The sequence below is a fragment of the Epithele typhae genome (genome assembly GCF_022376455.1).
Source record: "Epithele typhae strain CBS 203.58 chromosome Unknown BXZ73scaffold_7, whole genome shotgun sequence".
Taxonomy (NCBI): Eukaryota; Fungi; Basidiomycota; class Agaricomycetes; order Polyporales; family Epitheliaceae; genus Epithele; species Epithele typhae.
The window spans coordinates 435,877-458,186 of NW_025954198.1; the positions used below are offsets into that span (position 1 = coordinate 435,877).

Genomic DNA, 22,310 nt, shown 5'->3' on the forward strand with positions numbered 1-22,310 from the left:
CATGCGATGTACAGGTGCGTTCTTGCAGTCGCGGAAGAACGAAGCACTCAGCGTCTGTAACGCGGCCTCGCCTGGCAGACGCGTGCCCGGTGTTTGCGCTCTGTTCGCCACCCAGTCGCCGTCCCTACGCGCCCCTACGCGTCGGTGCGATGATTGGACGACGAACATTCCTCCTCCCGGCCGACCTCCCTCGCGTGAAGCTTCAAGGCTTCCATTTATGAGCCCCTTCGCCGATCATCTCTCACCGCATGTTATCCCGGCTCCAGCTGCCCCTCGCGTCTCCGCCCAGCAACAACGCTCTGTAGCTGAACACACTCGCTCACTCGCATGTCTTCCCGCGGAGAGCCAGTCGAAATCTCTCGTCCACATTTCCGCTCAACCTCCCTGGCGGGCGAGAAGCATGACTGCCCCGGGTCTGCTGTCCAGAACGATGGCGGCCCTGCCTTTTCCCGTCCACGGAAAGTTACGTCCTCTCATTCGGCCCGCTCAACTTTCCTGCCACGACCCGTCAACTCTTCTCAAGCGCAACGCTCAAGCGCAATGCTCCAATGGAAAGGTAGGCTCCCAGCGCCTTGCCGCCACGCCGTCCTCTCCACCTCGACGTCTTCAACGACCGGGCCTCCTTGACTGCGGATTCAACCCCCATCCTCTGCACCCTCATCTGCATCGTATGCGACACATCTGACGCCCGGTAGTCCTCGCACAAACATGAAACGCTTTTCGGACTTGGAAGCAGAGGACGCGCAGGAGTACGTGCAGCGAGCCGAGGCAGAGCTCGAGGATTCTGCCGAGAAGTTGGATCTCATCGTCGTTCACTTCCAAGAGGGCGATCCCGAGGACCCGCACGTCAGCTCTCTTTACGTCTCACCGTTTCTCTGATTCCTCACATCCCACACCCTCGACAGAATTGGCCGAGGTGGTATCGCTGGTACCTCTGTGTCTTCGACTGCTACTTGGTCTTCTTGACGTCCGTCTTCTTCCCGTAGTACTGTCCTGACGCTGCTCACATCTCCGTTATTCATCCAGCACTTTCGCTTCCTCAATCCCATCTGGCTTTGCCGGTGCCCTCGCAAAGGAGTTCGGTCTCAGTTCGGAGCTGGTAGCGCTCACGATCACCTTGTTCATCGTGGGATTTTGTGTAGGACCCGTCCTTTGGGGCCCGCTCTCTGAGCAGGTCCGTCCGACTCTTCGCTCTCGTTCTCGCTAGCCGGCGCTCACTCGCAGACTCTTTCAGTATGGTCGCAGACCCGTCCTCTTGGCTTGTTCTATCGTCTTCACCGTGAGCGTTCCACACTATCGCATCATAGTCGCGTTCTCATTCACCCGTCTCATCAGGCTTTTCAAATCGGTTGCGCACTGGCCAAGAACAAGGCCGAGATCACGACCTTCCGTCTCATCTCTGGAATATTCTCCGCTGGTGCACACCCAATCGCCCCGTACGTCCCCTTTCACTTGTTGGTATTCGTTTGAATTACCGTTAATTCTCCACAGAGCTGTCATGGCCGACGTGTAAGCACAAGTCTCGCGCCCCCCTGTACAACACAGTTCGCGCTCTGACTGTCTCATCACAGTTGGGATGTCGCCACTCGCGAGAAAGCTTTGATCTACCTAGGCTTCCTGTCGTTCGTAGGGCCTACTATGTACGTCTCATAACATATCCGCGTGCCTTGATTTGACGGCATGGGCCCATTGACCAGGGGCCCGCTCGTTGGGGGCTACATGGCGAGTGCGGGGATTGAATGGCAGTGGTGCTTCTGGCTGCTAGCCATCCTGGTGCGTAATCCATTCACATCCAGTGTACCAACACGCACGAGCTTACGTCTTCGCAGTGCGGAGTTTCCACCATTATGATCGCTCTGACGCACAAAGAGACCTACAGGTACGCACCCGCCTTTTCTGGTTCAACCGTCTTTGGGGCTCACATACTCTCGTGACCCCTAGACCGATCATCCTCGAGCGCAAGGCCGCCAGCCTCCGCAAGCAGCTCAACGACAACCGTTACCGCGCCCCCCTCGAGCTCCTCGAGCGCCACACGCTCGGTGGTCGTCTGCGCCTGACGCTCTCGAAGCCGTTCGTCATGTTCGTGCGCGAACCCGCTCTCATTGCCACTACAGTCTACCTTGCCGTGCGTTTCGTTCCTTTTATCCGACCGTTTCGCTGCGCATAACCAAGCTCGTCCGTTGATCCGAGAATCTAGTTTACCGGCGGATGCCTGTACATGCTCTTCGAGGCATACCCAATCGTCTTCGAGGAGGGCCACCACTTCAAGCCGAGCAGCCTCGGCCTCGCATACCTCCCCCTCACCGGCGGCGCGATCATCATGCTCCTCGTCGTACGTCCCCGCTCGCCCCCGTCCCTACGCGTGCCCCCGCTCACCCACGCAAGCAGTATCTCGCGGTGATCCAGCCCGCGTACGAGCGCGCGGTCGCGGCCCACGCGCCCGCGCCCGTCCCGCCCGAAGTGCGGCTCGCGCCCGCGATCTGGACCGCGCCGCTCTTCGCCGCCTCGTTCTTCTGGTTCGGGTGGACGTCGTTCCCGACGGTCTCGTTCTGGGTCCCGCTCATGAGCGGCGTCCTCCTCGGCCTCTCGACGCTCGCCCTCCTCGTGAGTACTTCCCCCGCGCGCTGCTCGAGGCCGAGGGCGACGGATCGCTGACCGGGGCCGCGCAGGTCGCGCTCCTGAACTACGTCGTCGGTGCGTCTCCCCGCCCCCCCGCGCCCCCTCCCGCGCTCCGCTGACCCGCGCGCTGCCGCGCCCGACGGCGCGCAGACGTCTACGTGCACACCGCCGCGACCGCCCTCGGCGCGCTCACCGTCATCCGCTCCATATCCGGCGCGGTGTTCCCCGTGCGTCCCCCTCACCGCGTGCACGATTGTACGCCGGCTCACGAGCGCGCGGACCCGCGCACAGCTCTTCTCGACGCAGCTCTTCAGGGCGCTCAACCCGCGCTGGGCGTCGACGCTCGTCGGCTGCGTCGCGGTCCTGATGGTCCCCATCCCGCTCGCGCTCCAGAAGTGGGGGCCGGCGCTCCGCCGGCGCTCGCAGTACCTCCAGCAGGACGCGGTGTAGGCTCGGGTTATGAACTGGGCTGCGACCGCGGCAGCACTCGATGCTCGAGGAGCGTGCGATGGAAGGATGAGCGGACAGATGAAGTTGTTATGACCACGCGGCTCGCCGCCGCTGCACACGCAAAGACGGGTCCTCGTACGACCATTCGACGAATACACGAAGTACTGGCTAGAACATGACAATCCCTTGGAGTGCTATGCGCCACACACACATATGCACAGGCCTGCAAATACACTCGTGCCCAGTGTCCCTTATCTGTTGAGCCGGTGTCTGCTCCCTGCTCCCGGAGTGCCGCGCTCGCGTACGGCTCCGACTGCGCTGTGTTTTGTGCATCGATCATCTTGACCTTGCTGCAACGATTAGTCACGATTTCGCATAACTGTACGGGGCCCAGCCGTCGTGAGAGGGTATGAACGTTAACGGTCGGGATTCTTTTCATTGATAGGATTCGCGGGCCAGTTCATAGGTGCGACATCGATCGAGTGGTAGCATACAATACTATGAGACCCAAACGTGGATGATGTACGTGTGGGCGCGTGCACATGCGAGATGCGGGACGTCGTGTGTGTGTGGAGGGGGGCAAGATGATAGTGAGGGTGTCGTGCAGAGGAGAGTCGATGGTAGTACTAGTGGACCGGAAAAGTAAGGATAAATACTTATGTTGGCGGGAGACGGCGCGATATGGGACGAGAATTGAGACAGAACGAAGGGAGCATGGAGACAATGAGACAACAGGCGAGATGAGAATGGCTGAGCGGGTGGTATCACATCGAGCAAGAGGGCAAGAACATTGGGCGGGGGCACGGGCGGCCCGGAAGTTGGAATAGAATGCATACCCGAGGAATACGAGTACAGCACCGAAGGGGCCGGAGCAGTGATTACAGCGTGGGGGGCGAGGAAGAGCAGCTTTGTCGCTATGTACGTGGGTCGGTCGTCACTGCAGGTGGCGGTGGGGGAACTTGGGGGAAAGGGACCGTGTTGCATGACTGTGGACGTGCGTGGGGAGTCAAGGGGATCGAGGTGGTGATCGAGACATAGGCTAGACGAGACGAGGAAGAGGACGGGACTAGAGACGGGGGGAATGCAGAGTGAAAGACTGAGGTCAGAGACATGTATTACTCGTGAGTAATGAAAGGATAGCCGCAGAGCATAAAAAGAACGCAGATAGGCGACGAGAATGTACAAACCATGCTCAATGTATACGAGCGTGCCCGAAGGAAGACGAGGACCGAGAATGTGCTGGTGGATGACGGTGCGGAGTGGGAAGGGTAGCAATCAATGTTCAAAAATGTCCAATGCCAGCAGGGCAATCCGAGACCAGCAAGGGTGACTTCGAGTAAATGTACCTCGGCAGAGTTTGAGAGTGCCAGTGACCTAGGACGACAAAATGAACTGTACATCTTCTTCATCGTCTTCCTCGGGTGGTTGAGGATGTTCTGCGGCCTCCGATGGAACGGGGTGCCCATAACCGATCGGCGCAGGATCGGCAGGATCGAGGGATTGCCCGTCCACGCCCTCGATGGTGCTCACCGCAGCAGCTGGAAGCACGAACTGCTGCCATTGGTGGGGGCGAACGTGCATACCACGGACTTCGACGAGGGATGAGAGCGAGAGAACCTCGACGACGATATGCGTCTCTCTGGTCAACGTGAGCACGCGGTTGAATTGTGCGATAAGGTCAATCGGGATCCACCCGCGTGAGTCCATCTAATCGAAACGAATATCAGCTTCCTGTGAAGCGAACTAAACTCATGTAACTCACCTGTTGACGGAGGAAGAAGTCCTGTGCCATGTTCTGCGCGCTGAGGTAGTACTCCAGCTGACCGAGGAGGTAGTACCGCGTGGAATCCAGGGGGAAGCCCACGTTCGTCTGAGGCATGGGCATAGTGAGGGGCTGCCCGTTAGGCCCTGTGCTCGCCATCTGCGCCTGCGGTGGCGGTGGCGGATAAGGCGCATATGGGTACCCTTCGAAGGCCTGCGGGATGTACGTGGCCAAAGTCGGAACGGGTGGAGCGTAATACCCATTGACGTCGACGTCTGGCTGAGGTGGGGGTACAAATGCTTGTTGTTGTTGCTGCTGTTGCTGTTGCCGTTGAGCGTAGCCTCCACGACCGTACCCACGCCCGGAGTACCCACGACCACCATAGCCTGCACCCAGTCCGCGACCGCGACGTCCTCCGAAGGAGCCTCGCTCACCGCCTCGCTCGTAACCGTATCCGCCTTGGCCGTACGATCCTCGTCGCAGTCGACCGAAGTGTTGATCACGGTCTCCCGGTTGGAATTCGCGCCTGTACGATCGATCCTCGCGGGGTGGTGGGGGATGTTGTGAGTACGAGGGTTGGGATCCACCGCGTCCGAAACCGTACCCGTAGTCGCGAACAGCCCATTCGTCTTCAGCACTGAGGGGAGGATGACGAGGCGCATATGCTGACGGGGATGGGACTGGCGGAGGCAGACCGTTGAGCGGGGCGCCAGGAATGAATACCGGGGGCACGTAAGGGGGCATGCCGGGGTATGCTTGCCCACCAGGAATAAACGTGGAACTCAACGGGGGGATAGGCGGTCCGGTGTTGGGAGCTTCTGTATTTGCGGGGTCGCTGGGTGGCGGAATGGCAGACGCACCATCTTCCGCACTCTCGTCCTTCGTTGTCCCAAACTCCCACTTCGAGTCCGAATTGGTCATGTCCACCACCTCGGTTGCAACCACGCTCTCGGTTGAGGTTTCAGTCGGATGGGGTTGATTTCCCATGGACACAGCGGGGCCCTTTGACGATGTCCTTGTCCTCGAACGTATCCTCGAAGGGGTTGGCTCGCCTGGTGCGACACCGATTGAGAAGACGGTGAACGATTTGGTGTCATCATCGTCCTTCGTCGCGTTCTTCTCAGCTGGTCCTGCCGGAAGTGCTGCCGAGTTCTGCGCCGAAGAGCTCCCCACATCCAAACCCAACGCAGCACCTTCCGGAACAACGCTCAACCCCTGCGATGCGGGTGTGCTTGATCCCTCCAGTCCAATACTCCCAAAGCTAAGCTCCCTTGTCCTTGGCCCTCGCTCCTCGCTTCAGGCCGAGACCCTGCGTTGGCCGGTGGTGGAAGGAAAGACCATATATCACGGTACCCGGCGACGGCATCGGACTCACTTGGGGGTGGCGGTCGTGCGATCATCGTGGGCGGTGGCAAGCCGTCGCCAGGGAATGCACTGGGGTGTGGGTGCGACGGAGGAGCCCCCGGAGGGGGCCAGTACATGTACGGTTGTCCGTAAGAATAGCCGTATGTTGGAGGGTACATGGGATAAGGAGGGGTGCCATACCCAGACATTGGCACAGGGGGCGGCATTCCTGGCTGGCCGGGATATGACAAGGGTGGGAGGGTGTACGGTGCATTGGCGGGTGATCCAGATGGATGCGGAGAATGGTAAGGCGACACACCGAAGGGAGGAGGAGGAGGGAAGTATGACGGCTGAACGATGAAGTTGTTGGGGTCTGGCAGCTGGATGAGGCCCTCGGGTTCCCCACCATCAGGGGGGTGGGTGGCGAGGTATGGCCGAGAGGGGATGAACTCTTGGGGAGGGAGAGGATGGGGTTGAGCATACGTCGCTGGTGAGTTGTGCCCAGATGACCGTAAGCTCCTGTTCGGCCCCAACCGAGGCCGTTGACATCGTCTGGCAACCTCCTATTGCCTCCTCGTGTATTGGGATGTCGGGGGCTAGAGTGGACGCTTCCGGTCCTACTTTGCGTCTGTGAATGACCAACCGAACCAGTATGTGTTGGGGTAGGCCTTCGTCCACTTGCAGAATGAGTGCGACTCTGTTGCTGCGAGCCAGGACCGGACGACGAGGAAGCACCGGCAGAGGTACCGACTGGATGACGAGAGTTTGATCGCTCGTACGTCTGAGAACTCCGGCGCCCATGCTGAGAACGGGCCGGTCCTTCGAATTGCAAAACTTCTGGAGGTGCAGGGACCCACTTCGTCTTCTCTCCTGTGAAGGATGCCAGGCCACAGACAAATGGGTGGTCAATGTATGCGCTAATCAGAAGAACAGCAAAGACACAGCAAAGACGGAGAACACAGAAGGGGCGGTGTAAACATGACCTAGGCAAACATACCTTTCCTCGTCCCTTGCCCCTGCGACGACTCTCTCTCGTGACTCCTGTCCACCTCCTCATGGTCCTTGTTCTTCCCCGACTCCGCCACAGGTGGAGCCTGACCAACCTCAGGCCAGCTTTCAACATCGTCGATGATGGGAGGCGTGCAGTTGAGGCTTGCAGGGGAGCGACCGGGCTTCACAACAAACGGATCGTCATCGTCTGGAGAGGATGCGAGATGTCCGTTGGCGGGAGGATGGGTGATAGGTGGCGACGGCGTCGCTGTTTTTTCTAACAAAGTGGAGCTACTTGATTGCTGCAATACGGCCTCTTGAGTAGTGTGTGGGGCGGCCGGTGCCGGTGCGGGGGCTGGAGCTGGAGTACTAGAAGCAGCTACGGGCTGAGCCGGGCGGTTGTGCGCGGCACGCGCCATGCGCATCTCCCAGACGTTCTTCGGAGGCGCAGTAGGCTGTTTCGGGGTAACAGCGACCGGCAGACCCAAGGGCGAAGAGTCACTGGTAGTCCGAAGAGAGTCACCATTCAGCTTCGGTTCGGGAAAGCTGTCCAGGGAGGGAGGTGTCTTAACGCGAGGAGCTTCTGCATATGCCGAGGGAGATGCTGATGGCGGTATTCGGGAGCTGGGGGTAGAAGCAGCAGCATGCGGGGGAGGTTTGAGGGCAGAAGGACGCGAAATGGGAGGAGCAGAACGCGTGCCTGAGGTCGAAGGAGCGAGGTGGGTTACTAAAGACGTACTAGCTGGTGCAGGACGCTGGGGGGTAGTATGAGATGACGTTTTTGCATTCTGGGCTTTCTTCGCGCGTTCGGCGTAGGACAGAGGAGGGGGAGGGTTGGCGGCAGTGGTCGGCGCCGGAGACACCATGTGTTTTGATGCGCTGCTGTTGCAACAGCAAGGCACAGGCCGTAGAGGCGACGGTAGGCGAACTGAAAGGAGGCGACGGGACGGAGAGGTCGAGAGGGTGGGCAATCGATTGATTCGCGTTCAGGCGTCCAAGTCGGATGGGGATGGGATGGAGCAGGACGAGGGAGAAGACAATCCCGGGCCAGAGTGGAGACGCAGAAGTGCGAGAGGTGCAAAAATACGGGCCGCAACGGGTAGCGAGCAACCCGGAGGTGGTGGCTGAGGACAAGGACGTCGTCTCGAAGTCCACCGCGCCATATGTTGCGCTTGCCGCTCACGTAACCGCATTGGTGTGGCACACACACTGAACTCATCCGCTTTGCAATCGTGTCTCAGCGCTCAGCGCTCAGCACTGACCACGCTGTGCAGACCACCCTTTGATTTGCAACGCTAAAACTCCGTTGCAGTCTGCAGCCAAAAAAGTGTTTTCGGCAGTACGACCAGCTGGGGCCACGCAACGCCCCCGGCATATGCCGGGTCCCTTAATTGCTGGACTCTGTTCTTGTCTGCGGGTGAGACCCGCGCAGAGGATCCGCACCGCGGCATTCCATGACCACTGCATCCTACAGCGTATACCCCTAAGTGCATCTCTGCAGTCTTCTACCGTGTTTAGAGTGGCAGCACATGCAGAGATTCATCCGAACCGGGTCAATCTATACTTGAATACTCCTTTTATACGCTTATTCACACAGCCAAAATGTAGCATTCTGCAGAAACTGCAACATTTGATACCCTCACTCATCAGGCTGCATGGCAGCGGCGCGCCCTTGGAAGAAAGCGCACGTCGCGGGCTCGAAGCGCTAGCGCCAAACATGTACGACGCGTCGTGATCACGTGCGCGTGACACTCCCGCGACAATAGTACTCCCATGTGTCACCGCGGGTGAGAATTCAGACACAGCGGACCCCACACCGTGACCCGTTGACCCAATGCGTTGCCCTTCCGACCTTGAGAAATGCGACTTCGCTCCCTTCGTACCACACGCCCTCGTTATCTGCCCCTTCCACGCTGCCGAAGCCCCACTGAACTGCCACTGTCGCCACAATGGGAGCCACGTTCTCGTCTAAGGTCGAGTTCGACCCTGCTAAGGACCTGCCTGACTTGAAGGGCAAGGTCGTTCTCGTCACTGGGGGAAGGTGAGGTGGCATTCTCGCGCCTGGAAACTCTTACTTTTGCCTTGTGTCAGTAGTCAGGGTATCGGATACGCGACCGTGCAGCACCTCGCGCGCAAGGGCGCCAAGGTCTACATGGCCTCGCGAAGCGAGTCTCTTGCCAAAGAAGCGATACTTCGTCTGCACCGGGAAGGCCTAGGACCTGGGAACGGCGAGGTCGAATATCTCTCGCTCGACCTGGGGGATCCTCGCAAGACGAAGGCGAGCGCCGAGGCATTCCTGGCGAAGGAGAAGCGATTGGATATCCTGAGTGCGTTCCCCGTCTAACCCATGGCTCGGAAATTAATCTTTGCTTGCGTTTAGTCAACAACGCGGCCCAGTGAGCTTATGCCCGAAGTGCCCCGAACAAGATTTAATTGAGACACAACTGCAGACTGTATGCGCAACCCACCATGGGACCCGATGGTATGTGCACTACTTGCGTCTCTTACGCGTGTCCTTCATTGAGTCCATATAGGGATTATTGAGTCTATGATGACCAAGTGGGTCCTGCATCGAACTGTAATGGGAAGTCCCGTACCCAGCACTCACTTCCAACCACCAGCTACTTCGGACCTGTGGTTTTCACGAACACCCTACTCCCACTTTTGAAGCAGACCGCTCAAAAGCCTGACAATGACGTCCGCATTGTTGTGGTGAGCGTAATCCGCCACCCCGCCTTTCCATCCGTTCACAAGTTACCTCAGGTAGCCTCAGACTCCGCACTCGAGTTTTCCAGAAAAGAGGTCAATTTCAAGACCGTCGAGGATCTGAACGAGACCTTCGGAACGGGGATTCTACACGGACAGTCACGCTACGGTACGCCACTTTCTACCTCGCCACTTTTGAACACCGGCCCATCCGTCTTACGCGCCTTTTTGCAGCCAAGTCGAAGCTCGCGAACGCGCTCTGGGCGAAAGAGCTCCAACGCAAGCTCGACGCCGAAGCGTCACCCATCCCCGTCGTCACGGTGCACCCAGGTCCCGTCATGACCGGTAACCCGCCCCGTCTTGTCTTCTCCCGCGCCCATCTGACGCATTACGCCTCTCTCCAGAGGGCGTCGAGAACTACCCGGCGATACCCATCGCGTTCCTGCGGTCCTTGGTCCTCTTCCTCGCGCGGCCGTTATTCAGCACAGCGAGCGTGGGCGCGTACCCCTCAGTCTTTGCCGCGGCGTCTCCGGTCGTCAAGGCGCAGAGCGACAAGTACAAGGGTGCATATCTGCGCCCGCCGTGCACTATCGGGCCGATGGAGCTGGCGGAGGACGAGCAACGAGCGAAGGACCTGTGGAGCATTACGGAGAGGATGCTCAAGCAGTGGGACGTCTGATAGATTATGGTCATTGCGGAATGGCTTCGGACTCCCGTCTTGAAAGGATTTTTTTCGGAGGTGGACGATACATTTCTGGTACATTCTGGTATACAACGCATACACAAACATTTGTGCACGATTTGGATCACGTCCGAGTACAGCGTGCGTTCACGGGATCCGCCACATTGCGATCCCGCTGCGCTCCTTGTCGACCTGGTCCTTCACCTCCTTGCTCGCCCCGCTGCGCACGGCGGCCGCGACGAGCACCTTGACCGCGTCCTTCAGCGCCCCCTTCTTCTTCTCCACGTCCTCGTCCGCTCCCGTGTCCGCCGCCGCCTCGACGCCCGCCCCCTCCTGCGCCTCCGCGCCCGCGAGGACGAACCGCGGCCAGTCGACGCAGAGGTCCAGGTACTCGAACAGCACGCCCACGATGCCCTCGAACCGGCCATCCGCGCTCCTGTCCCCCGCGCCGTCCCCGGCGGGCAGCGCGACCGCCCAGAGCCGCTCGAGCGTGAGCGTGTCCCAGGCGAGGAGCGGCGCGCCGCGCGCCGCGGGGAGCACGAGCGCGGGGCAGCCGTTGAGGAGCTGGTACTGCACCACGCTCTCGCTCGGGCGCTGGCTCGTCGTCCAGAACGTGCGGTGCGGCTTGAGGCCGACGACGACGACCGCGAGCCGGCGCGGCGGCGTCGGCGGCGGCGGGGCGAGCGCGGGCGGGGGCTCGGGGGAGGGCGTGCGCGAGCGGGCGAAGGCTTGCTGGAGGTCCGGCAGGCGCGGGAGGGAGAGGTTGGAGAAGTGGGGGACCTTGAGCGAGCTCCCGCCGTCGGCCTTGGGCGTGTCTTTGTCCTTGTCGTCCGCTGAGGGGTCCACGGGTGGGGGTGGGGGCGGGGGGCTGAAGGAGATGACGAGCGCGGACTCGGCGAGGAGCGTCTCCCCGACGCGGTAGTCGCCTGTACGTGTCCCAGAATACTCGTCAGCATCGCTCTCGGCAGGAAACAGGGCACATACCGGAAAGGAAGGGCCCGTGGCAGAACACCACATCCGGTTTGACGGAGCGGGGGATGACAGGGCGTCGGCCGCTGGCGAACAGATACGGCGAGAACCAGCCCTTCTCGACAGCGAGATAGTCCATGACGCTCGCGAAGAGCGAGTTGTCCCTGTGCGGTACGACGATTCGTCGTCAGTATCTGCCACGGTGTTCCACGCATCGCTCTGTCCTGGGTAAAGGCAATCTGAGACAGGAACGTAACGATGGGGTATCGAAAGAGGGGTGACGCGAGACAACAGGTCAGAGGCAGCGGCTCGAGAGCCGCGCCCGACGCCTCAGCCACGCGGGTCCTCGTCTAAGCCGCAAACTTCGAAACCCGAGCCGGAACCCAAACAAAAAACACAACAGCAACAGAAGAAGACACAGCGGGTCCGAGGCGAGGCGAGACGAAGGGAGGACACGCACTGGTGCACGCTGCTGCGGTAGAAGCCGAGGGACGCGTCCTCGGGGACGTGCTTGTACTTGAGGGTGATCGTCATCGTCTTCACGCCCGTCGTTGCAAGCCGGGAGCTGTGGATGGGTACGAAGGCCTTGATCGCGCCGTCGAACACGAGGTCGTTCGCGGCCTTGGCGGTGAGGTCGAAGCCGAGGTGCATGCCCATCTCGACGAGGATCGTGTCCCCGAAGGTGGAGACGACCGCGTCCGAAACCGGGCCCATCACTGGCGCTGCGATCGCGGCCATGCCTCCCTGTCCACGCGGAAGGCGAGGGTCCAAGGCATGGCGCAGGGAGCGGGTCGCGGACAAACATGCAATGAATTGCGTTCGTGCAGATGAAGACGTCGCGCCCGCCGTCAACGGCGGCATACGAACAGCGTGGGTATCGGCGTTGAAGCAGCGGGCGGGCGGCACGAGCGGTCGACGCAGCAGGGGACCCGGCGGAAGCCGCGCCAGGTCCACGCGGGGGCGGAGGTCCCGACGTCGGTGAACGTCGAGCCCGTGTGGACGGCGGGCGTGAATGGTGAGTGGGTCGGTCGTCGATCATGCCGGAGTGCGGCCGCCGCGCAGTGCCGCGCGTACGATCGTCGAGAAGAAGGCAGTAACCACACGGGGCCGATGTTCCAGGTACAAGGGCGCGCGATCGCAGGCGCGCGCGCGGGCAACGTGCCAACGCGGTGCGAATACGAAGGCAAAATCCGCGTGGGCGCGCGCCGGATGCAACGGATGCAATGGGCAGCAAGTTTGTGTACGATCGATGGAAGAAAGACCCTGTCAGCGCTAGCGCCACGGGGGCAAGAATCGCGGGATGCGCACCGTCGCTGCGATTATGGTGTGCACCGCCAGGTCGCGAAAGCGGATGCAGGGGAGGAGGAGGGGCGAGGAATCACCCCACTGTTGGTTATGTTGACAACAGATGGAGCACGGGCGGCGACGGTGATTGCACACGGCCGAGGTTGTTTGTGTTCATGCCGGTGCAGATGTCGACCCAAACATATGCATGATCGTTCGGACCAGAAGACAGAACAGATAGAAGGCATTGTCCATGTTCCGGCGTGGAGTATGCGGTGCACAGGCCCGAGGGGCGAATGGAATACAAGGCGCAAGGAAGGTAGCATACAGCGATCGCAGACGCCGACGGATATGCATGTGGAGATGTCGTGAGCGAATGAGCTAGAGTCGGGGCTGGGGGTGTGGACGCACGGGCGAGAGACAGATGACACTCGTTCCAGAGGCGCGGAGGGTCTCGAAGGACGAGCGCACGATGCGGCCTGTCATGGACTGACTCCAGCATCGGTGTTTCCCGCATGGCCGGGAGCATGACCAAGGTGGAAGGCGAAGGTGATTAATTGAGACGTCGATGGAGAAGTTGACGGGGGCGGAGACGGGGAGTATCCAGGCCCGTGTTCGCAGTCCATCCGTAATGGACGGGCACACACGGATCGAGGGGGTTTTACAGCATCCCGACGCGCAGCCAGGGCGCGAAGACGAAGAGGTGAAAGATGGAAGCAGAAGCATGAGCTCGCAGTGGTGGAGACTTGTCGGGGGAGAAGGACTCGGGGACGCACCCCGACGAGCTTGCGGACAATCCATGGCGCGTGCTTCTGCGTCTCGCCCTCGGGCACGGACGCAGGGTCGATCGGGCCTAGCGGCGACACTGAGCCCATCGAGTCGAAATGCCGAGGAAGCCCAGAGACGAGAGTCAAAATGCCGACGGTGCGGGGAAGCCCAGAGGCGAGGACCTTGGCGACCTTGGCGAGCTCCCGCGACTTTGCAGCCCAATCGGTTCATCTCGGAGTCGAGTCTCGATCGATCCGCGTCGATATCAATCGGCGCCTGTTCGCCTGCACAATCAACGGAGCGCTCTCTCACGACGGATGCCGCACCCACTGCGGCGAGCCACATTGACTCCGAGTCCGACACAGGCGGCCGGCGAAGACTCCCGAGATATTGTGCTGTCGTCTCCCATGGGCCGGGTAACAGCAGCCGCGTCGGACCGCCGCGTCATGTATCACGAATCTCGACGGCATGGCGGGATGTCGTGACCCCGCCGCCGCACGACTTGATCGACCCAACAACGCGTAATCCAATTCGCGTAGCCTGCAGCTCGCCCAGGGACACCAAGGGACACCCAACACGTACCGAAGCGTCCTGGAAACTCGGTCCAAGCCCCGAATTTGACCGGTTGTCATCTCTAATGATCCAACGTGACGCAAACAGGGTACGTCGCCCTCGCGCTGCTGGATTGAATTAAGATACCATGTTTATAGAATAAAAGAGGGCGTTGGTCAACCGCCAACCAGCGGTGGCGATTAGGGATGCACGTGACTTTCACACGACTAGTCACTCTCGGGTCCAAGGCTCAAGCTACCTCGCGCCGTGCCTTGATCATACTGTCCACGTACGAAGAAGATTTTGGAGGGTGCAAGGCCCGTTCCCAGACTACGTTCCCGACCGTGCGTGATCATAGCCCACAGTCTGGCAACATGCAACATCTTCATCGAAGGAGCAAGCCCTGCTAACTTCAAACGCCACACTCGTTGGGCCATCACACGCTTGGCACAGCAGGCATCACAGGTAGCAATCATCAAACGCACGCCACGGAATACAATACACAATTGGGCACGTTGAGGCCCAGAACAACTGCACTGCCAGGATACATGCTAATGCAAAACACGGCCTTTCGCGCCACACCTCTCCCCGATGCGCCAGATACTCGACGCGCTCGACCACTCCGACGAGCAGGCGATCCGGCCCGACGGCCTGGACGCGCAGCCTCCGCCTCACCCAGCCTCTAACCTATCCTCTTCTGTAAGGGCCGTTGAGGATCCCGAACCGTTGGTCCTTTTCTCGAGGGCGCGTTGAGGCCGATGATGACGATATCGTGGTACGTCTGCGCAGCAGGATAAGTTAAGCCGACGCCACGATGCGCTTAGTAGCGGTAGTGCGACGGCTTGTACGGGCCGCTGACGGGCATATCGAGGTACGACGCTTGCTCGGGCGTGAGTTCCGTGAGCTTGACGTTGAGCTGCGCCAGGTGCGCCCGGGCGACCTCCTCGTCGAGTTCCTTGGGAAGCATGTGCACGCCAAGTGCGAACTTGCCGGGGTTCGTCCAGAGAGCGATCTGGGCAAGAACCTGGTTCGCGAACGAGCACGACATGACGAAAGACGGGTGACCGGTGGCACAACTGATTATAGATATGTCAATTGTGGGAACCATGACCGGTCAGGGTAAAAATTACTGACCCAAGGTTAACGAGACGGCCCTCCGCTAGAAGGATGATGTGGCGGCCGCTAGCCATCGTGTAGCGGTCGACCTGGGGCTTGACGTTCACGCCCTGCTTGGCGTTCGCCTTCAACCAGGCAACGTCGATTTCAACATCGAAGTGGCCAATGCTGTATAAACGTGAGAACGCGGAGCTGGCTTATAACTTTGACAACGTACTTCGAGACAATGGCATCCTCGGGCATGACCTCGAAGTGCTTCGCAGTAATGATGTCGCGGTTACCGGTGGTAGTGACGAAGACGTTGGCCCTTGGGGCGGCATCCTCCATCGTGCAGACCTCATAGCCAGCCATCGCCGCCTGGAGAGCATTGATGGGGTCGATTTCGGTGACGAGGACACGGGCGCCGTACGAACGGAGGGACTCGGCGCACTAGTCATATGAACTTGAGCATTGTATGGAACGCTTCAGATACAAAACTACTCACGCCCTTGCCGACATCACCGAAGCCAGCAACGACAGCGACCTTGCCGGCGAGCATGACGTCGGTAGCACGCTTGATACCGTCGACGAGAGACTCGCGGCAGCCATAGTAGTTGTCAAACTTGGACTTGGTGACGGAGTCGTTAACGTTGATGGCGGGGACCTTGAGCTTGCCATCACGGAACATCTTGTAGAGGTGGTGGACACCGGTGGTAGTCTCCTCCGACAAACCACGAATGTCGGTGAGGTACTGGGGGTACTTCTCGTGGACGAGGGTGGTGAGGTCACCTCCATCGTCGAGAATCATGTTGAGGGGCTGGCCGCCAGGGAACGCAGCAAGGGACTGCTCGATGCACCAGAGGTACTCCTCCTCAGTCTCTCCCTTCCACGCGAACACCGGGACGCCGGTGGCGGCGATACTGCGCGGGAACCTGAGTAGATGTATGGGCGCACAGCTATGGAAAGAACGTACGCGGCAGCGGCATGATCCTGAGTGGAGAAGATGTTCTAGAGCGGAAATCGTGTCAATATTGCATTCGCATCTCCCGAAAGATCTCCGAACGGCAACTCACGCAAGAGGACCAAGTAACCTCAGCACCGAGGGCCGTCAGGGTCTCAATAAGGACGGCAGTCTGGATGGTCCTAGAGCAATGCAACTATTGAGGAGACATTGGCGCCAAGAAACATTGATGAACTCACATGTGCAAGCATCCAGCAATACGGGCGCCCTTGAGAGGCTGCTGAGCGCCGTACTGTGATGCATTGATGAGAGCAATCAATATCGATCTCATATGTCGGTCAGGGGCCATGGCAGACAACTCGCCTTCTGGCGCATGTACATGAGGCCAGGCATTTCATTCTGAGGCGATGTGTGAGACTAATGCAAGACGGGGGAATACTGGACCGCGACGATACCTCGGCGATCTCGATCTCCTTGCGCCCGAAAGCAGCGAGAGAAACGTCTGACCGCACGCTGTGAGTACGAACTCCGGCCTCTGGAGGGAAAGCGGTGCTCACCGGCAACCTTGAAGACCATCGTGTTGAAAGAGGGGGTGGATTGAGGAGAGGGGGGATGTGGGAGGAGGAGAGAGAGAATGAAGGTCGCCGGTTTTTATTTTGCACAATCGAACGAGCATGTCCTCCACGCCGGAGGCACGTGCGCGCGGTATCTAATCGAGCATCGGCGCCATCGGCGGCGGCCGCCTTCCCTCCTCTCGTCCGCGCTGCAGCCGCGCCCTGGACGCCGTCTCAGCCTATGACCAGCCCCCGTTCTTGCCTTCCCGTCGTACCATCGCCCGCCTGAACGATGTCGAAGCCGCCCGCCAGCCCCGACGTGCCTCCGCGCGAGAAGTGTCGGCTTGCAGAAATCGTCCAGTACAAATGCGACGGCGAGCTGACGGGCGACGTCCCGGCCGTGCACTGTGTGCCCATTCCACGCATATTCAGAATGTACGTGTACATCCATGCACTCGTCCGTCGCGCGGCCGCCGCACCCCTGTGAACGTGTCCGTCGTGAGCCAACCACGTGTGCCAGCTGTCCGAACAGGCCAGCGGTGGAACTCACTCGCTACGTGGACATCAACCTCGAGACAGGCGCCGTGCAAGTACCCTCAAGGTCGGCATTCCTTCACATATCTCATGGCGAGGAGTGCTTACACGCTTGACACTTCCCGCAGTCAAATGATTCCCAAGGGGAAACCATGGCGTGAGGTGTTGCGACGCGACCCCAGACTCTGAAACCGAGCGCGCAGGCCCCTCTCGACCGCCCGGGTTCGGTCGGGGTTTGGTTAGGTTTCAAGAAAGAGATTGGGCCTCATTTTCGCGCGTTACAGCTACGTATGTCACGGAGAATTTACGCGTTGGCTTCTATCTGTCCGGCCCCGCCGCGAACCTGGAAGGCGTTTCAGGCTGCCCACGATGTGTCGCATCGAGTCCGTTGCGCTCCGGCATTCTGCTCGCTGTTTATGGACGTACTTCAGCGACCTCCAGAACTAGGTGCTGCCGGACTGGGTGCGCATCCTCATCCTCTCCATCGCCCCCATCAGGCACTCAAGTGCTCACCTCCAGTGCAGCTGTGCGGAGCCGACGCCTTGATCATGCCGTGTGCCGGCGCTTCGCAATGCCGTCTCATACGTGCTCAAGCCGTAAGAAAGCGCGTCAACGGAGTTGTCGTCGCAGTTCACGCCACAATTCACGATGGCGAGCTCGAATCGTCTCCTTCGGTGAGTAATCTCCGCATCATCGTCGGGTGTCTTTGTGATCTTCGACGACGCATCCCCGAGCCGTGCGCAGCAAGCGGCTTTGACCACAATCTGCTTGACCTCTACAGCTGGGTGGGATTACGTCCGCGACACTGCTGATTTAGCGAATTCAAGGCTCACTCCAGCCTTCTGGAAACCGTCTGGAATGATCACAGGGCTGATACGTGCTGGTAGTTTCTTCGGCAGGTCGCATTGATCCTTCATGTCTCAAGCACTTATCTCTCCGCGCGAACACGAGGTCATGGGTGATCATCTGTGCACGCAATACTGGGGGCTCGGCTGTGAGTTCGACCTTCGATGTACAGCTTCACATGATGGACGAACTCTCTCGATCGCTTGGGCTGCAATGCATGGCTATCGATGGATGGGCCGGTCTTCTTATGATCAATAGCTCATCACTCGTCGCTGTAGGAACCTCTCCCACCAGACAGTTGTGGGACCCAGTGTACCAGAGGCACTGTGTTATTTGACGGTTGTCACACTGGGTGTAGATCACCTGTCATCATTGATGAGTTGCCCCACTGCCTGGATTGCGAGACCGCGTGTGGCAACCACCACCGCCCAATGTCGCGATAATAGCTTGCCTATGTCTGGGTCGGCGGACGATACGCACCGTGTTGTGAGTGGTTGACCGGTGTCTTCTCTTCGAATGCCGAGTGGCTCCGAGTATTTCGGGTTCTGCTGAGACGCCTTCAGCGCTTATCTTCCTGGCCCCCTTGTCCAACGAAGCACGAACGGCGGGCCCAACGGCTTTCGGCGCATGGTACCCTGTATGTCCACGCTGTCTCTCGCCCATGCTGTGTACGGCTGACACGGCTAACTTGCTTCGGAACGACGCCGCGCCATATGCGTTTACGCTGCCTATCTCACGCAATGGCCATGACCCAAGGATTAACAATGGATCTTATCAGGCTAGCGATCCTTCCAAGGTCTTGCATCGCTGCGCACGCACGCCGTGGGTTCGGGACTGACCCTCACATCGAGAACTCCGGGGACCTTGGAGAGTGACAAATCGGAGCCGCAGGTAATTAGATCTTTCTGCAGGCTGGGCTGGCGCTGATGGGTCGATGTAAGAGGCGCCGGCAGCCTCGGCGTCGAACCGTTCCTCTGGTTCGGTTTCCGACAAGCGTCGCTCGCAGGATGGTATGGTATGGCGCGAGTGGGTTCAATGGAGGGTGGGCGCACGACCCCGCAAGCCTGCGCGGACCTGGCGGAGAACAGCTCTGTCGAGATGACGGTGGGGCGAGGCGGCGGGACGAACACGTGATAGATGATCACTGCTGAAGCGATGCAGCTGCTATGAGGCCCTGTGCGGGCTGGGCCGGCTGGTGAGATGCCCTCAAGGCGGTATGCGCGCCCGTGGAGGGAACACTGGTCGAATGGAGGGCTGTGCCCATGTTTACCATGTGAACTGGAGGTGCGTGGCCAGGTTGCAGTGCTGCCGTGGACGGTCTTGTAGTGCACAATCATTCCGCATCTACCACATGACGGCCGAATTCTGATTCGACTGCGCCCAACCAGTCTGACTCTGGTCGCCACTCCCAGCGCGGCAGAGGCGGTTCCCGTCGGATAGATTCCCCCCGGCGCGCACCCCGTCCTCCTCCTGCTCCGCTAGCGCCCGACTCTGCCCGCACGAGAGGATCGCCGTCCCTCGCGACATTTGATCATCTCTCCTCCTCAGCAACATCGAGATTCAGGTGCCCGAATAGGCGGCAATTCCCACAACCCCCTCGCCCGCCCCGCGTTTCATATAATACTGCCTTGCTCACCGCTCCTTCGCCACTCAGGCCGAGTCGAGCTCCCAAGTTGGCTACTTATCTCTCCTCACCGTCTCTTCCCCTTCCCCTCACCTCGTCGATCCTGACGACCCCCACCTCTCCTTCAAGTGCATCGCGTCTCGCGAGCCTCAGTCCCTCTTTGCCCTCCCGTCCCTCCCGCCTTCGGCACAAAACCCCGTACGCCCGCCCACTCCGGAAGCGCCAGAACAAATTCGTAATCAAAATGACCTCCCCGTACGCGAATTGGCCCACTGGCATCAAGACAGAGTCCGACGCCTTTGCCGGAATGCCACCAAGGCGAAGTGGCAGCAGAGACCACCACTCCCCCTACGGGACCTACCCTCCGGTGCGCTCTCTACAGACCCTCCTCGTTGTCCATTGAGCTAACCGTTGGCATTCCGTACCAGGCTGAGACGCACCGCGGTATGGCATCACGTACTGGTATGCGGCCTCATTCAAGCTCCACGTCGAGCCTTATGGGCGCCATGGGTCCCGACGCGGCTCAGATTGTTGGCACCCGGACCTCCGTCACTCCGCCTTCAGGCATGACCCTGCCGTCCTGGAACCCTTCTCCAACGTCCAGCTCGTCGTACATGGGTCCTGACGACATGTCAACCTACATGGGTATGTCTGGCGGCGGTCACGTCGGCACCTTCGCGCCCAACGCCCAGTACAGCGACATGTTCGTGTCTCCGGAGACCTCTCCTCGCGGATTCGAGTACCCGGGATCGATGATTGTGTCTCCAGCGCCGACCCCCGCGCCCCGTGGAAGCCACTCTCCACAAGACAAGGACATCGAGATCAACCGCCTCCGCCAGCGCATCCGCGAACTCGAGCTCGTCTCCGGCTCCGACCGGCTCCGCATCCGCGAGCTCGAGGCGGAGGTCTCGCGCGGGGTGTACCACGGCGGGCTCCCCTCTCCGATGCCCACACCGCACCCGCGGCTGTCGTTCCAGGAGGAGTGGCGCGCGCGCACGAACGCGCGCGCGAAGCTCTACTGCTCGCTGAACCGCGCCGGCAACGCGCTGTGCGCGTGGCACGACTCGCGTCGCGAGCGCCGCGCGTACCCGCCCCGCATGGCCCGCCCGGGGTCCTCAACTGCGGCTGCACCGTCGAAGAGGCGCTCTTCGAGGAGAGCCTGTCGCGGCACAAGGTCGGCAGCTACCACCCGGGCGAGAACGTGCGCATGGACCCCGCGCTCCGCAACCCGCTCCTCAAGCTCCTCCAGGAGCGGTACGGGTACCAGGACGGCGACTTCGAGCGCGACCCTGTCACTGGAAACTGGATCGAGGGCGAGGGCGCCGCGTACTGGGAACAGCAAGTCGCCTCGGGCGCGCACATGCGCCGCCGACAGGACTCGGAACGTCGCTGAAAGCACTAGACCGGACTGGCTTCTCTCCACACACACTATTCTCTCATCTCCCCGCATCTGCATACAGTCCCCCGTGAGTTTGCCGTCGCATCGCATAATCTCCTTCCATTCGCATCTTCACTTGTCTTCATAGCTTTCTTCGTTCTTCTTGCACACAGTCCTTTTCGCCCTTGCACCACTACTCTATCTTGCACACTGCTTTGCGACCGTTCGCCCGTCCTCTCGTCTCTCGTCTCGCCTCTCCGGTTCCCTGCATCCTCTCCTCTTACCTGTATTGGCTCGTCTCCACAATAGCTTCCGTTCTCCATCGTGTATCGTTACCCATCGCATCCCACACCATGCATCGGATAGTCAAGAGCACATGCGACCTCTGCTACCCCCCACTGTATCCCTAGACTCCTACATCCGCGCCTGTAGACGAGGCCCTCCTCCTATTCCCTTTCTTCACGCTCGCTTAACCAGCACCGATATCTTACCGCTCCTTCCTAATTTCTAACTATTGTATTCATACCCTCACTGGTCGTCCGCGTGCCCACGTCCTTCGGTGATTCTGCCGTTACACGGCGAGGGGAGGTGCACCGACGCTTTTTCTCTCTCTCCGGCGAGCGGCGCGCACCTCCCCGCGTAACCGAGGTCTCGGTCACATGTGGCACCTGTGGACCCATGTTGGTGTCCCGCGTGCCGGCGACGGGGGTCTCACATCCCCGGAGCGCGTCTGCGTCTGCCGCGGCACGGAGCTCAATGGCTTTCCCCCTTGGCATATGCAAGGCCGGTGCTTGCGGTGCGCGCACCAGGGGCCGAACGGAAACTACTCGAACCGCTCGGCGGTCCCAGCCCGGACGACGTCCGCGGTCCGCGGTCCGTGCTACGGAGCAACGGCTGCGTTCACGGGCGTGCGGGTTGCCATGCGGACGCCGATGCGTACTGGGGCGGGGAGGGCGTCGACGGGGTCGATGATCAATCGACGAGGACAACAGCGCCCCCGCGCCAAAGAGATCAGACGAGGATCATGTCGCACGGACACGCGATGCACGGCCCCGCCCGCGCAGGCTGTGCACGTTCAATCCTGCGTGGGAGTTTGGCCGGGGGGCGCGGAGTGTAATAGCCCTCGTCTGTTGGGCGCACAAGACAACGGGGAACGGGCGTATGCTGGACGACAAGGTGGAGCCTGGCGTGG

General features: G+C 60.3%; 7 protein-coding genes across 7 annotated transcripts; 4 read left to right on the forward strand and 3 right to left on the reverse strand.

Moving 5' to 3' along the window:
- Window positions 1-708: 708 nt before the first annotated feature.
- BXZ73DRAFT_98432 (MFS general substrate transporter) lies at window positions 709-3,069 on the forward strand (the record flags this gene model as incomplete). The annotated part of the gene is made up of 15 exons (XM_048027684.1): window positions 709-846; window positions 906-967; window positions 1,027-1,174; window positions 1,235-1,279; window positions 1,336-1,436; window positions 1,492-1,509; window positions 1,572-1,640; window positions 1,698-1,773; window positions 1,830-1,879; window positions 1,942-2,125; window positions 2,198-2,332; window positions 2,389-2,604; window positions 2,670-2,694; window positions 2,770-2,846; window positions 2,911-3,069. 15 exons carry the CDS (start codon window positions 709-711, stop codon window positions 3,067-3,069), a joined length of 1,503 nt encoding a protein of 500 aa, XP_047880937.1.
- A 1,374-nt stretch (window positions 3,070-4,443) lies between these two features.
- Window positions 4,444-8,031, reverse strand: BXZ73DRAFT_88383 (uncharacterized protein; the record flags this gene model as incomplete). The annotated part of the gene is made up of 9 exons (XM_048024924.1): window positions 4,444-4,776; window positions 4,832-6,125; window positions 6,170-6,727; window positions 7,169-7,269; window positions 7,297-7,327; window positions 7,361-7,544; window positions 7,578-7,620; window positions 7,642-7,903; window positions 7,943-8,031. The coding sequence occupies 9 exons, from the start codon at window positions 8,029-8,031 to the stop codon at window positions 4,444-4,446; spliced, it is 2,895 nt and encodes a 964-aa protein (XP_047880938.1).
- Window positions 8,032-9,114: 1,083 nt separating this feature from the next.
- BXZ73DRAFT_98434 (NAD(P)-binding protein) lies at window positions 9,115-10,550 on the forward strand (the record flags this gene model as incomplete). Its single annotated transcript, XM_048027685.1, has 9 exons — window positions 9,115-9,206; window positions 9,257-9,492; window positions 9,546-9,561; window positions 9,616-9,647; window positions 9,700-9,724; window positions 9,787-9,877; window positions 9,929-10,040; window positions 10,106-10,216; window positions 10,276-10,550. The coding sequence occupies 9 exons, from the start codon at window positions 9,115-9,117 to the stop codon at window positions 10,548-10,550; spliced, it is 990 nt and encodes a 329-aa protein (XP_047880939.1).
- A 150-nt stretch (window positions 10,551-10,700) lies between these two features.
- BXZ73DRAFT_42301 (uncharacterized protein) lies at window positions 10,701-13,681 on the reverse strand (the record flags this gene model as incomplete). Its single annotated transcript, XM_048018932.1, has 6 exons — window positions 10,701-11,479; window positions 11,538-11,686; window positions 11,983-12,266; window positions 12,831-12,908; window positions 13,218-13,295; window positions 13,583-13,681. 6 exons carry the CDS (start codon window positions 13,679-13,681, stop codon window positions 10,701-10,703), a joined length of 1,467 nt encoding a protein of 488 aa, XP_047880940.1.
- A 1,265-nt stretch (window positions 13,682-14,946) lies between these two features.
- BXZ73DRAFT_88386 (S-adenosyl-L-homocysteine hydrolase) lies at window positions 14,947-16,758 on the reverse strand (the record flags this gene model as incomplete). The annotated part of the gene is made up of 10 exons (XM_048024925.1): window positions 14,947-15,202; window positions 15,261-15,410; window positions 15,460-15,671; window positions 15,727-16,141; window positions 16,195-16,229; window positions 16,295-16,364; window positions 16,422-16,474; window positions 16,546-16,581; window positions 16,638-16,684; window positions 16,740-16,758. 10 exons carry the CDS (start codon window positions 16,756-16,758, stop codon window positions 14,947-14,949), a joined length of 1,293 nt encoding a protein of 430 aa, XP_047880941.1.
- Window positions 16,759-17,028: 270 nt separating this feature from the next.
- Window positions 17,029-17,459, forward strand: BXZ73DRAFT_88387 (uncharacterized protein; the record flags this gene model as incomplete). Its single annotated transcript, XM_048024926.1, has 3 exons — window positions 17,029-17,171; window positions 17,257-17,337; window positions 17,399-17,459. The coding sequence occupies 3 exons, from the start codon at window positions 17,029-17,031 to the stop codon at window positions 17,457-17,459; spliced, it is 285 nt and encodes a 94-aa protein (XP_047880942.1).
- Window positions 17,460-19,984: 2,525 nt separating this feature from the next.
- BXZ73DRAFT_88388 (uncharacterized protein) lies at window positions 19,985-21,133 on the forward strand (the record flags this gene model as incomplete). Its single annotated transcript, XM_048024927.1, has 3 exons — window positions 19,985-20,107; window positions 20,169-20,808; window positions 20,880-21,133. 3 exons carry the CDS (start codon window positions 19,985-19,987, stop codon window positions 21,131-21,133), a joined length of 1,017 nt encoding a protein of 338 aa, XP_047880943.1.
- Between the last annotated feature and the right edge of the window lie 1,177 nt (window positions 21,134-22,310).